We start from the raw sequence: 15,075 nt of genomic DNA on the forward strand, positions 1-15,075 counted from the left end.
CTGAACTGGTTTCACCGTAAAGAATATTGAGAAATGGATGCTTACACACAAATGACAGAGCTTTTCTGAGGTGAAGTTGGGATTTACTTGGAATTAATTAATCTCTTAACAACCCATTTCGTGTGTTGTTTCAAGAAAGGAGCGTGATTTGGATGCAGCACACAGATTCTGTCACTACCTTTACGCCCTCTTTTAGGAGCATTGTTCCATCGGTTTCATTCTTTATTTGAGAAAGCAACGTGTGTAAAAGATAGTGAAAAAGAAAAGGTAGAGACAAAAACAGGTGTCACGTCACTCTCATTCTTTCAAAGGTTGTGCTATTATGTATCCTATTCATGGCAATTAGCGAAAAATGGTGGGAGTCTGTGAAGAGTCACGCATAGGGAAGTGGCATGATATGGTGTTAAAATGAGGTAGGTTGCGTTGCGTGAGCAGGAAGAGGTGTTGGATGATAGTGCGTTGTGGAGATGTAGCGTAGGAATTATTGAGGAGTAGAGAGAGCTTTTTTGTTAAGTTGTCAACTTCATTTCCCTATGCATGCATTCAGAGTCAGTCACGCTGTGTCATATTTATCTGGATAACCCACGGAGACAACCACACATGCACATCTAAACATCTTCTCAACCACCATTAGCTTTTCGACCTGCTTCCTATACACATTTAATACTGCTGTACCACTTTTCGATCTAAGAAATTAAAGAAGATTGTACTTTATACTCTATACGTTTGAAAGGACGGTGGTGCAGAACGTCTTTTTATGCCTTGATTTACGAGAGAACGAAGTGGATTTGTAAGATAATCTCGTAATTCCATCTTGTTAAAATTGTGAAATTTTGCGATTATAAGATGTACTTTTATCGTTTTATCTCTGAAAAATATCTTTCGGACATCTAAAACTTTTACATTTATTTAACACATTCTAACTTCTTTTTTAAAAAATACAAAATTTTACGCTTTTATAATTATTTTACTCTTATATATTATGTCAAATAAATATAAAAGTGTGTCAAGATACTGTCTATCACCTCTATCTATTTATGTGACTGTTGAGTGTGATAAAGGATGTTTGATAGAATGAAAAATAAAGGAAAATATTCTCTATCATATCTAAATCTTTTACATTCTTTTAACACTATCTTTATTTACTTTTTACTTTCTTCTTTTTCAAAAGATATAAAACTTTACACTAATACAAAACCATACACTTTTATAACTATTTTATCCTTGTACTCTAATAAATTCCTCTGTGAAAAATTCGGTTGTGTGTATAATAATATAAATGTATATATATTTATATAATAATAATAACATATGTATAATATATATATATATATATATATATATATATATATGACATTTTACTTTTTATCTGAATTTAAATTTAAATTTTGTTTAAATATGTAAATTTAGATAATTTTATTAATATTATATTTTAAATTTTTTATTTTTTATTTTTTATTTTTTATTTTTCAATTAAAAAATTACTTATAAAATAAATAAAAACTATCTATATTTAATTATATAATTATAATAATAACAAATTATTTTTTATTATTATAAGAAAAAAAATAAACACGCATGCTAGGCATGTATTTTCCACTGGTAAATAGTAGGTTAATCTACTTATGGGATAAAGTCTAAAATACTTTTTTTCTTCTACTTGTATTTTTCTTAGGTTTGAAATAAATTTTAAGATTGGTATGAATCTTAATATTTTTAATTAATTTTTCGTTTAAAACCTTTTTATTTAATGAATATTCAAAATTTGTATTGTTTCTAATTAAATTACCAATCACAAATTTCACATTTTTTAATGAGATAATAAATAAATAACGTCAATCACATCATCAAATAAAAAATAAATAAACAAAAACTCATAATTTTTTTTAATACTCAATAAATTAAAACAAATTAATAATACCTTAATTAAAAATATACAATTTTCTCAAAAGCTTAAAATTTAATTAAATAACAAATACTTAATCAAAAAATATAAAAATTTTAAACACTCGGTAATCTAAGAAAAAGTTAATAGTCATTCAAATCGATCAAATACTTAAAACTTAATTAAGTATATTTTCAAACAACAATTTGAAAACCAATTTGACCCCATAAAAAAACTTAATTAAGTATATCACCATTAAAATTAACATGACTTTGAACATGGTAATCATAAAAATAGCGTGGTTCAGCCTACAGGAAACATTTAGTGCAGATTTTCCGATTTCAATACCCATACATATATATAATATAATTGTCAAGGTAACGTATTTACATTCAGAATGAAACAGCAGCGCCATCATCCATATCAATCACCTCTCTTACGAGGTTTTTGGTAGACGGCAAACCAGCAGTTACCTCCTCTTCAATCCCGCATTCGTTTGTCCCCCTTCGGATCTTGAAGTAACCATCCTGCGATTAAGATTAAACTAGTCCATTAGCTAAGACACATCTTAAGTAACAGATATTCAAGCTGATGAATAAATCAAGAAACATACATCTCCCCATTCTCTGTTCCACTGATTTGCGAGAAGCTGAAACAATGAAAAGTACCGAATCAGTATAAAAATCTGAATTTCAGATACTATACGCCAGGCCCCAGGCGACTGAAATGTGCATCAAGAACATATCAACATACCCAATAGTCAACCCCATCATCAGTTGTTCCCCAACCAATTAGCTTCACTGCATGACCGCCGAGTACATAACCTGTGACGTGTTTGTAAACTCCTGACTTGTAGTGAGCAAAATCCTGTGAAGAGGTCCAATTAGTAAAAGGTTAACTTGTCTTAAGCAACCAACCAAACTGCTCAATATGCTTGAAACTATTCACACAAGAAAACAAAGGCTAACGTAATCTTTATGTTTGAGGTCTAGACACTACATGTAAAATGATGCAGGTAATAGTCACGGATGCTTTAGTTCATTGAAAGGTCACTGGCAATGACGAGCCCTTCGAAATGTTTTAAAAGGAAGGATGCTATAATATATTCAAGTCCTGCTCGAATGATGGGGACAAGAAAGTGACATAAGAAGTTGTAGTTGCATGTAAGAGACCAAACAAGAAATAAATGACTCCTAAAGGTTAATGCTTTTAATAAAGAGAATCCAATGACTCAAAAATCTGCTAAAGGGGATTAATAGCTAGGGTGTGACCAATGCAACAATAGGGCCAGGTTGTTGTAAGGCCTGTTCTATTTTTGGTAAGCTAAAATTGTATATCCATCAGTTCTGATAGATTATACTAGTTTCTGATTTAAAATTACTTTCTACCCTAATGTCAATCCACAACCTAAAGTCCAAAAGATGACAACTGCCCCCATTTTTGTTCTGATAGAGAGAGCAACCAAATAAAGGGGGAAAGAAAGAAAAAGAATAAATCTTTAATGTTGAACCATTTTTTTTGTTAATGCATAACTCACTCCGTATTTTAGCAGACTGAATGCTAAGAAATGAATCCTAATACGAAAACCCTTGCACACAATCCTTGTCCTAATATGATCCCTTAATGAGCACCATATACCCTCGAAAAGCTTACTACTTTTGAGTATTAATCAACTGTAGGAATGGAATATGATCTTAGTTTACTCAGTATTTTTGGTCCAAGACCTTTACCATGTTATTCATACGACCATACGCATTTTATTCCACCTTTTTCTCATTTGAAATTTGATATTCTATCTTTATCTGTAAACATTAAACTTAAACCCTCCATGAAAGCCAGTAGCTCCAGACATATGCGCGAGTGAGAACCAGCCCCAAAGGAACCATTAAGGAGGAGTATAATATACCACCGAAGATGAGAGCAATGACACCGACTAGCTAATGCTGGTGAAAGTAAAGGGATTGATCAAAAGCAACTGACCCCATCAGCACAGACATTAGCCTTATCAAAGAAAACTAGGGCTACGTACATGATTTGCAAGTTTAAGGAGCAAACTTAAAAGATAGGTAAATATGGAAAACATATATATGGACTTTAGAGGCACCCACAAAAATGAGCATGACACAGCTCAGGAATGCGTGAAGATCTATGAAATGATGAAATACACAAAATGAACAACATATAGACAATGAGAGACTTGCGATTGAGTATGAAAAACCCAAAACACAGGAAAAGAAAAATTCCCCGCTGGTGACGTTTGGGGAAGTTAATTATAAAATCTCGGTGTAGCTAAAAGTAAGCACCAATGCCAATATGACCATTAAGGAGAAAACATAATAAGGAAAAGTTCATAATAAAAATTGAAAATCGCCATGTTATAACAGATTTTTTTTACAGACTATAAACCCAACAACTTTATTACCCACTAATTATCACTCCAGTCCATTTATCTGATCCCCAACCATTCTCCCATAACATATCTTCTTTAAACTTTTATACCCAAAAGAATCCTCAATCGTATCATATTCAATTTGCAAACCCACTCGATGCCGGTACCATATAGTCGGCAGGCCCAATTAAATGTTATACAATATTAAGAGGTATTTAGCATGTTCATATCAAAAGAGCTGTTCTGTTTTGTACAACATCGTCTGATTAGAGCCTTTTAAGCAGCATTTCTGTGATTAAACCAGGACTAAATAGAAACTCCGAAATCCGATTTAAGTCATTTTGAAAATCAAGGTTCTTTTAACACTTTTTATCCGTTTGTGAAAAAAATTGTAGCTTTAAAATCATTTACAACAAATTATCTCCACCCACTACTTTGTGTCATTTAGTTCTGATTTTATTACCGACTCAACCTTTCATATAGTTAAAAATTAAAATACTGAAAATGTTAACATTAATAACCTCTCTTAATTGATAACTCTAAAAATAGCATCTCTTCATTTTTGTGACAAATGCAATCAAGCTTGTAGAAATGTCTACCTATGCCATATATAGTGGGTAAATTTCAAACATTTCGTAAGTGAATTCTGCATAGCAGTTTAAATATTATGTGTGGTGGTAACTGTAATGGCAGTGCCGCCAATAACAACAATAATGTTAATAGCGGTGGTATTAGTAATGATGGTTGGGACATTATTGTTGCCATTGATGGTGGTAGTAACAATGAAGGTGATAACAACGAGAAGGGTCTTTACCAAAAGGAAAAATATATTTTGACACAGATTTTTCCACAATATTTTAACACAGTACAAGTGTCATTTTCTCACTGTTTCACTATTTATTTGTTATTGTGTTGACGTACTCTGAATCAAATGAGAAAATGACATGTGTGCTGTGTAAAAATGTTGTCAAAAAATCTGTGTTAACATATCATTGCCCATGCCCTCTTTTGTTGTGACATTAACAACTCACACTGCTACCCTAGAATGAATTTTCAACTTTCTTAATTCATTATATTACAGCCTAGGTAACTGCACAACCTACATCTCTTGCAAACACTATCCCAACATTGCAATCAACATAAAATAAAACAAGTGCTCTCAATAATACAGATATAATAAACACCTTTAATCTAAGGAGAAATTGCATGAAATCTACTTAAATGACATTCATACTCCTAGATTTTAATCAGACAATAACCTCTATGATGTTTTTTAAAGTAACACATACCCTTTATTTGATTAATAAAGTGATACATACAACCCTTCTTTGATGCTATGAGAAGGAGAGTATCTTTTTAAAACTAGAGGGGTTAAGAAAGATTTGTGCAACTTTCCCTCAATTCAATAATAATTCTTTAAGAAATGGCCTAGGGTTAAAGAACACTGCCACTAACTTCAATGTTCCCCCTATAGCAAACCACTATTTTTCAACTCTTACCAATACTTCATGTAAATCTTTGAAAGAGTAATATATCTTCAATATTCCAGAAAAAAGTCAATCCACAATTGGTTAGAGGATCCAAAATAACCACAAAAGAGTTCAACATAGATATTTATTCTAAAAAAGTTTAGAGTCAAGAATAATGGAAAGCAACAAATGGTCAAAGTCACTCAGTCATTGAGCCTCCAACAATAGAATATTCACTTCAACCTCCCCACTACTTCTAAACTATGAAAACCTGCTACTGATTTCCATTTCTCTCCACCTATCCATAAGTTTTTATTTTGTAACATGTTTTTCATGTTAGATCACATGCACCAATCTCAAACACTCGGAATCAATTGTTTCCAAATTATTGTCATATAATTATAAATTATAGATAGGATGTTTTGAGTTTTTAAAATTGACCATTTAAAGTTGCAGAAAATTTAATTGCAGAGTGTGGATAAGAGTTCTCATTTACCTCATAAACAGTAAATGCGACCTCAACTGGCCCATTTTTGTACACTTCTGCCATGATGTCATTGGGATTAGAGTTGACCTTGTAGGCATTGACACTAAAGTGCTTTGACTTCTTCCACAGCTGGTTCCCACTTACACACTTTTTAACACACTTGGGAGTCCGATAAGCTGGCTCACATCCAGGATGAGAACAGCCAGTTTGATCAAAATATGGGTCACACTGCCACATAAAAGAATTTGCAGAGCGTAAGAAAGTTTGGAGGAAAAAACAGATATAGGATAAGTTGTGAAATGAGCCTACAGAAAAGGGGATATCCCCCAAGTGGAAACCGTATTACCTCTTCAGTGACAACACCATGGTGGGCTAAGTATCGCCATGCGTAAAGGGGATATCCCCCATCACACCCAGATCCACACAGAAAGCCACAGCATGCGAGAAGGTCATTAACAGAGAGAGAAATATTCTGCAATTAGACATATAGTACATAAGTTCCTCTTTCAAGCAACTAAGTAGGTGTTACCCAGGGACAAAGGGAGAGGGAAAACACTAAAAAATAGTCACGAATAATCACAATAAGCAAAAAAAAATTCAACATTAATAAGAAACTTCACTTACAACATCAAAATGAATGCAAAAGCGATCTGACAATGATTCTACAGCACCAAATGCCCAACAAGAACCACAGTGACCCTGAGTCATCACACCAGCATAAGGATCACTTATAAAGTCTTTGAACCTTGAATGTGTTAAAAGTAGTTAGATTGAGAAAATTGGAGGGTTACCTGATCTTTAATGCGAAAATTGGTTTAGCAATTCAATAGTCAACAACAAAAACAAGAGTCAGCACCTCCTTCCAAATGCACTGTTTAACTAAAATAAATAAAATAAAGGGAAAGGAGGAGCGAGTAGATGGCGACCAAGAATTCTTCCAATAGTGCTACACTGCGACCAGGCTGTCCTTGCATCAAAGTTCACCGGCAACTTCAATGATTTGGGATGAGAAATAACAGGTACACTTCCGAGTACGTTCTTAGGCGTTTGTTTGGCTCCAAGGAGGCGCTTAAATTGTTTAACCTGTAAGTCAAAGGATATTATATAACTAATCATCTGAAAGCAAAACAGTGGAATCCACACTTTAAAAGGGTGCAAGACAAGTTCAAGACTAACTGTATAATTGGAGAAACGAGGATTTATGGCAGCCTCCCATCCTGCCTCAGGATTTTCGTTAACCTGTTGAGCAATAGATTTCTGCATCACAAGGTTAAAAGCAAGATCAATCACATGCAACAGATCGTATGTTCAAATACTCATCCCACATCATCTGAATGAACAGGATGGAGCAAAACTATTAAAGCTCGATCCATCAATGTTTTGCACATGCATATGCTTCAAACACTCCAGTAAACAATACATACAAGCTTAAACAAAACAAAAAACAAAAAATCATCCCCAGCCAAAATTAAATAAATAAAAATATAAGCATAGACACTAACACTGTAAAAAGATTAAGATCACTCGTGACTTTGCCACAATTTCATAAATAAATCGACCCTGGAAATTGGCATAAAGACGTGAAACGAGGGGAGTTAGCGAAACCACCTTAAGAATTGGAGAATTAAGATTGAGCACAGTCAACGACTCAACTTCCGCCCCAGCAATCTGTGAATAACAAAGCGATTTGAGAACTAAACAATAACTAATCATGATTACAGAGATAGGGTTGGAAAAAGTGGTACCTGGAGATAAGAAGCGGAGAGAAGTACGAAGAAGGTTGCTAGGGGGAGCCCAGTTAAAGCCATATTCTGTTGTTGGATGAAACGGAACAGGAAACTGGGAGGAGATTTTTATAGATTAGTTGTACTTTTCTTCCCAGGCACTGCAATTGGGTTGGGTGGGGCCACAGTGACAGATAATCTCCTACTTACCCGCTTGTTTTAGTTTTCGTAGATATTAACCCAACGGAGGCTTGGGATTGGAGACTCCGTTCGGGGTGGTTCAATCCAATGAACGTGGCTTGACACGACAGAGATCACCGCACCCAAGATTCCCAAGACTTCAGATTTTTTTTTTCCCTTTTTTCTATTAAAATATGTATAGGTCATGTTCAATCAAGTCTCCCTCGTGGCCTGCGTGCAGCTATAGGATCCATGTAACGTGTTTGACGAAAGTGCATTACGTAAACAAATAAATTATTTTAATGACAACTTTTTCTAATTTCTGAAATTTACAAAAATAGTTTATTTAAAAAAATCGTAAGTTTAAATAGATATTTCAGATATCAAACTTATTTTATAAAGAGTTTATTTTTTCATGAAAAATAAAATAAATCCCAATCAGGTTTTTACAAGAGGATAGTCAAATTATTATATGCGAGAGAATAAATGTGGAGAATAAAAAAATATAAGACTAATATAAGTATCCACGTCACACAATACAAATAAAGAAAAATCAGAGTGTTAGGTATTTGTTTTTAGTTTTCTTTTTCTTTTGTTTATCGGATTTCTCAGTTTTAAAAAGAGAAGGTTTAAACACTCGGTTGGTCCTCTTATTTATATGAGAATCTCAAATGGGTCATCGTTTTTTTTTTTCGGTCTCAATTGGATCATATTTTTTGTAAAAATGAGCAAATTTTACCCTAACCGTTAAATTATTCCAAACGGCGTTAAATTAGGTTGAGCTGTATTTTTTGCATTGATGGCGTGGCATTATGCATTTAATTGAATTTAATTGAATGGATGATGTGTTTTAAAATCATCAAATCTCCGTGGCTACAGTGTTTCTTCTTCCTCCAACCACTGATCACCTTTCATCTTTTTCGCTCCTCCGCCCAAGTTGTTTTCTTCCCACTCCCACCCTCAAACCCTCACTCCCCAGACACACCCTTTCTCCCTCTCAAAAACGCTACCGTCATGTGAGAACAAAAACCCCAATCTGGAACAGAAACCCCAATCTGGAACAGTCAAATGTAATTTGGAACAGCTACCGTCATGCTCTAGGCTGTCAAATGCTCTAGGCTGTCAAATGATGCAGTTTCTATGATGTATCTGTCTTTCTTTCGAATGTAATCCTCTTATTCGTGGCAGTTGGAGCAACCCTTAAAATGAAGAAGATGCCTCCCAGGCGTCGTGCACTCTTCTACTCAATCCATGCTTTTGTCCAAAAATAATGAAAACACCCGTGAAGCCCCCAAGTGGCGGCTGGACCCTTCTCTTTCAATTACCCCTTTCTTTCCCTAATCCTTGCTGGACTGCTCACTCATCACCTCGTCCGTGGGCTCTTCATAAATGGAGAAATGAATTGTTTTTTTCCTGGCGTCTGCTGCGTGCTCGTTTTTTTCCAGGCAAAAGCCCCTTTTTTTCTTTTTGAAGCTACCCTCCATTGCTGCTGCCTTGGACCAAGACCGTGACACTTGTTGTCCGCGTGGGTTGACGCTGCTGCTGGGTGCGTGAAGATAGCTGGATGTCACCTCAAGTTTAGTCCAAGCACCTCAGTGAGGGTTTGAAGGTAGGAGTGGAAACGAAGCAGCTTGGGCAGAGGAACGGAAGAGGTGAAAGGTGATAAGTGGTTGGAGGAAGAAGAAGCATTGTAGCCACGGAGATTTAATGATTTTAAAACACATCACTCATTCAATTAAATGCATAATGCCACGCCATCAATGCAAAAAATACAGCTCAACCTAATTTAACGTCGTTTGGAACAATTTAATGGTTAGGGTAAAATTTGCTCATTTTTACAAAAAATATGACCCAATTGAGACCGAAAAAAAAAACGATGACCCATTTGAGATTTCCATATAAATAAGAGGACCAACCGAGGGTTTAAAACAAGAGTGCTTCATCCTACACCTCCAACATCTCATCCTGCACCTCCAAAAATTTCATTTTTAACCTTCTGACATCCTGCACCTCTAATTTTTAACTTTTTTTCTCTTTCTTATTAAAGATATTTTAATAACTATCTTTTTATTTTCTTCTCTTTTTTATTAAAGACACTCTACACCACCTTAAAATTAATTCTAATTTAATTTAAAATTTAAATATTATTTAATATAATTTTATATTTTAATAAGGTTTAATAGCCAATTTAGTCCTCGCTTTGGTTGAAAAATCTCAATTTAGTCCCTCGTTATAAAAGTGTTTTGAATTAGTCCTAACTTTTAAAATAGTGGGTCAGATTGGTCCTTTCTGTTAAATATAAGTTAACAAAATTAATGGATGATGATGTGACACAACTTAAAGCTAACGAGGGACCCATCTAACACATCAGCTTTAAGCTGTGTCACATCATCATCCATTAATTTCGTTAACTTATATTTAACGAAAAGGACCAATCTGACCCACTATTTTAAAAGTTAGGACTAATATAAAACACTTTTATAACGAAGGACTAAATTGAGATTTTTCAACCAAAGTAGGGACTAAATTGGCTATTAAACCTTTTAATAATTATTAAAATATGATTTATATTATAATAATAGCTATATTAAAAAATTAAAAATCAATTTTGTTTTTTATTTAAAATTTAATCAATATTTAATTTAATTAAATTTATAGCATTATTTATTATATTTTTATATTTTAATAATTATTAAAATATAATTTATATTTTTATAATAGTTTTATTAAAAAATAAAAATAATAATAACTAAAATAAGAGTAAAAGTAATAAAAGTAAAAATTATATTAAAAATCACATTTAATATATTTAAATATATTAAATTATATCAAAATATTAAATTAAATTAAATAATTATTAAAATTTAAATAAAAAGCAAAATTTTAAAAAGTTATCGGATATTGACGTCCGATAAATTTATAATCGGATATGGATATCCGATAAATAAATTTTTCTAAAATTTTGATTTTTATTTCAATTTTAATAATTATTTAATTTAGTTTAATATTTTAATATAATGTATTTAAATATATTAAATGTGATTTTTAATATTATTTTTATTCTTATTTTAATTATTATTATTTTTAATTTTTAATAAAACTATTATAAAAATATAATTTATATTTTAATAATTATTAAAATATAAAAATATAATAAATAATGCTATAATATTTAGTTAAAATAAATATTGATTAAATTTTAAATAAAAAGCAAAACTGTTTTTCGATAACAAGTTTTTAAAAATTTGTTTCTATTTACAATTTAATAATTGTTTAATTTATTTTAATATTTTAATATAATTTAATATATTTGAATATATTAAGTCAAATTTTATATTATTATTATTATTTTATTTTTATTTTTATTTTTTTATTATAGTTATTATTATAATATAAATCATATTTTAATAATTATTAAAATATAAAATTATATTAAATAATATTTAAATTTTAAATTAAATTAGAATTATTATTAAGGTGGTGTAGAGTGTCTTTAATAGAAAAAGAGAAGAAAATAAAATGTATTTAATTAGAAAGAAAAGAAAGTTAAAAATGAAATTTTTAAAAAGGTTGGAGGTGCAGGATGTCAGAAGGTTAAAAATGGAATTTTTGGAGGTGCAGGATGAGATGTTGGAGGTGTAGGATGAAACACTCTTAAAACAAAAGAGAAATGATAGGAATTCAAAGATAGTCAATGTCTATTGTTGATAAATTTCATAATGATAGATAATATATGAAGTAAAATAAAATAAATGAAACTAACTAAATAAGGTATAGATTATAAATAATTCAACCTTATTGATTTGAAGAGCATTCTCCCGCGAGTATTTTTACAATATATCTTCCTATAACTATTTGTCAATATAATTCTAATAAGAATTCTGCGTCTATGAAATTTAAGAATATTTGTAAATTAATATTCCGGAATTGAATATCATAGCATAAGTAATTAATAAATTAAGATATATTCTTATCACTGGTTTGTTAATCCATTTGTATCCAAGTTACTTTTCAAATATATCCCAATAATTTAAAATTATCACCGGGTTTAATAGGTTAAGGTTATAATTTAAAATTTACTTCATTTTTTATATAAAATTGACTTTTGTCTTTGTTTCAAAATTTATTGTCTCAAACTTTAAAGATTAATATATATTATTTTTCTAACTTAATCGTAATCAAATTTTTTTCAACTTATCAAATGCATTTTGTAGTGAATTATTCACCCAATTTAACATGTTTGAAGTTTAGATATTAGTTTGTTTGAATTTAGATATTAATTTAAAACATATTTAACAAGTTCATAAAAACTAATCACGTTGAATTGAAAGAATTGTATCAATTTATTTTTAAAGTTTGATTATCAAAATATACTAAAATTTATGAGCAAGACAATCACTTATTCTTAAAAGCAAGTATTTTTAATAATAAAGAGTTGAGTGAAAAAAAAATTAAGATAAGGGAAGTTCTTCCTTCTCCATTTTTCAGTACCTAGATTCTCTAGAACTACGAGAGTCCTTAACTGGAATGGGTTTCCAATTCAATAGCTTTTGATATTTTGAAAATAGTTGCTCTTTAGAGAGCATTGTACGATATGAAAGTTGTGAACTATGTTTGAGGATAGTTATTCTCGATCATTGATTTCTATGGTAAAATTAGTCCGAACCTGCTGAGGCGTAGTAATTTGAGGCGTAGTAATTTATCCTGTGACGAACATCAATTTATCTCTAACTCGTGGACTTAGTTAATACAAAAGGTACGTGATAACATTTCAATTTTTATAATTCAGTAATTTGGCATATGTTGTGATTTTTCATTCATCAACGTTAATAAGATCCTTTCATCTAACAACTCTTTAGGATGATATAACCTTAAAGTTAAGAGCGAGACTTATAATGGAACTAAAAATGCTTCGAAAAGTTCAAAATAAACATAAATTCAAATATTTTCAATATAAAGCAAACCTTTTAAAATGTATTTAAATTCACAAAGAGACAAGTCTTGCATATAAATTTAATAAAAAAAACATATTTAACTCTTATTTTTATCTTTAACCAAATAATATTTGTCAATTATTAATCTTATAATTATCATTGTTTCGAATTTATTATCACCTATATTAACTCTTTTTTCTTCAAGCATGACTAGATAATGAATAATTAAAAAAGTGAAACAAAATATTCTCAGATGATTTTAGTTAAACAAAATTTATAACTAATTTTTCTTATCTATTATAAAATGATTTTATATTATTTATTTTCTATTTTTGATTTATAATTTTCTCAATCGTTTTTTTTTCTTGAACATTTTTATTTTATTAGTAGATGGTTACTTTATTTTCCAAGAACTATAAGAACTTTTAAGTAAGAATAGGATGATTGTACGGCTTTATTATTATGAGTAAGATGCTGGCACTTAAAAAATATTTTGTTATTTTTCTTTCAATATTTTAGCAAGGATTTATTAAGGTGTAAATTGATTCCGTTTTTCGAAAATCCCCAATTGAGTCCTAAATAGTGCTAATTTGAATTAATTTAGTCCTTTCCGTTAATTTGGTTTAACCGGGTTAAATTTTTTATGAGCTGGAAAACGTGGCTCTTTAGTTTCTTTGCCTCCTCCCTCACGCCCTCCCCATCCCTGCATCGGCGTCACCTACTCCGCTCCCAACGGCTCCTCCAACCACCACTCCCAGGAGGTGGAGCGCATCTCCAGTGGGCTCCGACAACTGAAGGCGAGATCCCTTCAGTTGGAAAATGTGGACCCCTTCATCACCCGGAGCCTCCTCTACGCTAGCACGACGCTCTTCCTCACCATCCCCAACTACATGGTCTCTCAAATCGCCCAAAACCACTTCGTAGCAGAGTCATGGCTCTACACCCACGTAGTACCATTCTGTCCACATGTCAAAATCACCACCATCTCAGTAGGCAACGCGTTCCCCACGTGCACCCAGATAGAGTTTCCATAACATCATATGGGAAAAGTATAAGCTCCCCTTCGACTATACTTGAACTTCCCCACTTCTTTCCAAGGTGTTTTAATATTGAAGATATTTTCTTTCGACCTCAAAGCGTGAGTTCCAAATAAGGATTATGTCCATCCTAAAAAGAAAAATAATCCAAGCATCAAGACCTGCTACATGTAGACTAGGATAAACATAAAATATATCAAAATCTGCCAAAATGCTACACAAATCACCAGTGACCTTTTCAAGTCCTATGCGAGTTCCTTCATTAATTGGGAAAAGTTGTAACTTTATTTTTGAGGAAGCGGGCATTTCTCTAGGATGAAATTCGATGTCCCCACGTCCAAGAAAAGAAAACGTTCATTTCTTCCAGCACAGCCCTGTCAAAATCACCACCATCTCAGAGCTCTACACCGCCCTATCATCCTCGCTCCAGCCCTCAAACGCATAGTTTCAAGAACCCCCGGGGATCACACTCTTCGGTCCGCTCCTCCAATTCTTGCAGGATACATATTCCTGCTTCTTGATCAACCTCTACCCTTACAACCTCTATCGTTTGAACCCCGAGATCCCCCTCGGCATCGCGCTCTTCCAAGAATACCCTTTTAACTTCCGCGACGACTTCACCACCGGCGTCATCTACCGCAACCTCTTCGACGTCATGGTCGACGCCGTTGTCACCGCCCTCGCTGTCGTCGGCTACGAGACCATCCCCCTCGTCGTGACCGAAACTGGTTGGCCTAACTTTAGCGCCGTCGGGAACGAGTTCGACGCCAACCTCGGCTACATCGGGATTTACCTAAAGGGCCTGGTGCAACACCTGAAGTCCAGGATGGGAACGCCGTTGCTGAAGGACGGTGTGCGCGAGGTTTTCGTGTAAGAGATGTTCGACAAGGACGAAGGAACAGGAAGGAGTTGGGGGGTTCTCTACGCCGACGAAACTGCAAATTTCAATTTCAATTTGAATGAACCCTAA

At 32.6% G+C, this 15,075-nt stretch overlaps 1 protein-coding gene and 1 pseudogene across 1 annotated transcript; one reads left to right on the forward strand and one right to left on the reverse strand.

Annotated features, from left to right (window-relative positions):
* Positions 1–2,116: 2,116 nt before the first annotated feature.
* On the reverse strand, positions 2,117–8,282 carry LOC124840836 (cathepsin B-like protease 2). Its single transcript, XM_047316960.2, has 11 exons — positions 7,976–8,282; positions 7,839–7,898; positions 7,407–7,487; positions 7,157–7,313; positions 7,022–7,026; positions 6,855–6,929; positions 6,577–6,702; positions 6,240–6,458; positions 2,639–2,752; positions 2,499–2,534; positions 2,117–2,412 (listed from the first exon to the last, which is right to left on the reverse strand). Exons 1-11 carry the CDS (start codon positions 8,036–8,038, stop codon positions 2,278–2,280), a joined length of 1,071 nt encoding a protein of 356 aa, XP_047172916.1. The 5' UTR covers positions 8,039–8,282; the 3' UTR covers positions 2,117–2,277.
* Positions 8,283–12,744: 4,462 nt separating this feature from the next.
* Positions 12,745–15,075, forward strand: LOC124840840 (putative glucan endo-1,3-beta-glucosidase A6; annotated as a pseudogene).

Source organism: Vigna umbellata, chromosome 5 (genome assembly GCF_029865625.1).
Source record: "Vigna umbellata cultivar VRB3 chromosome 5, Vumbellata_1.0, whole genome shotgun sequence".
Lineage (NCBI taxonomy): Eukaryota > Viridiplantae > Streptophyta > Magnoliopsida > Fabales > Fabaceae > Vigna > Vigna umbellata.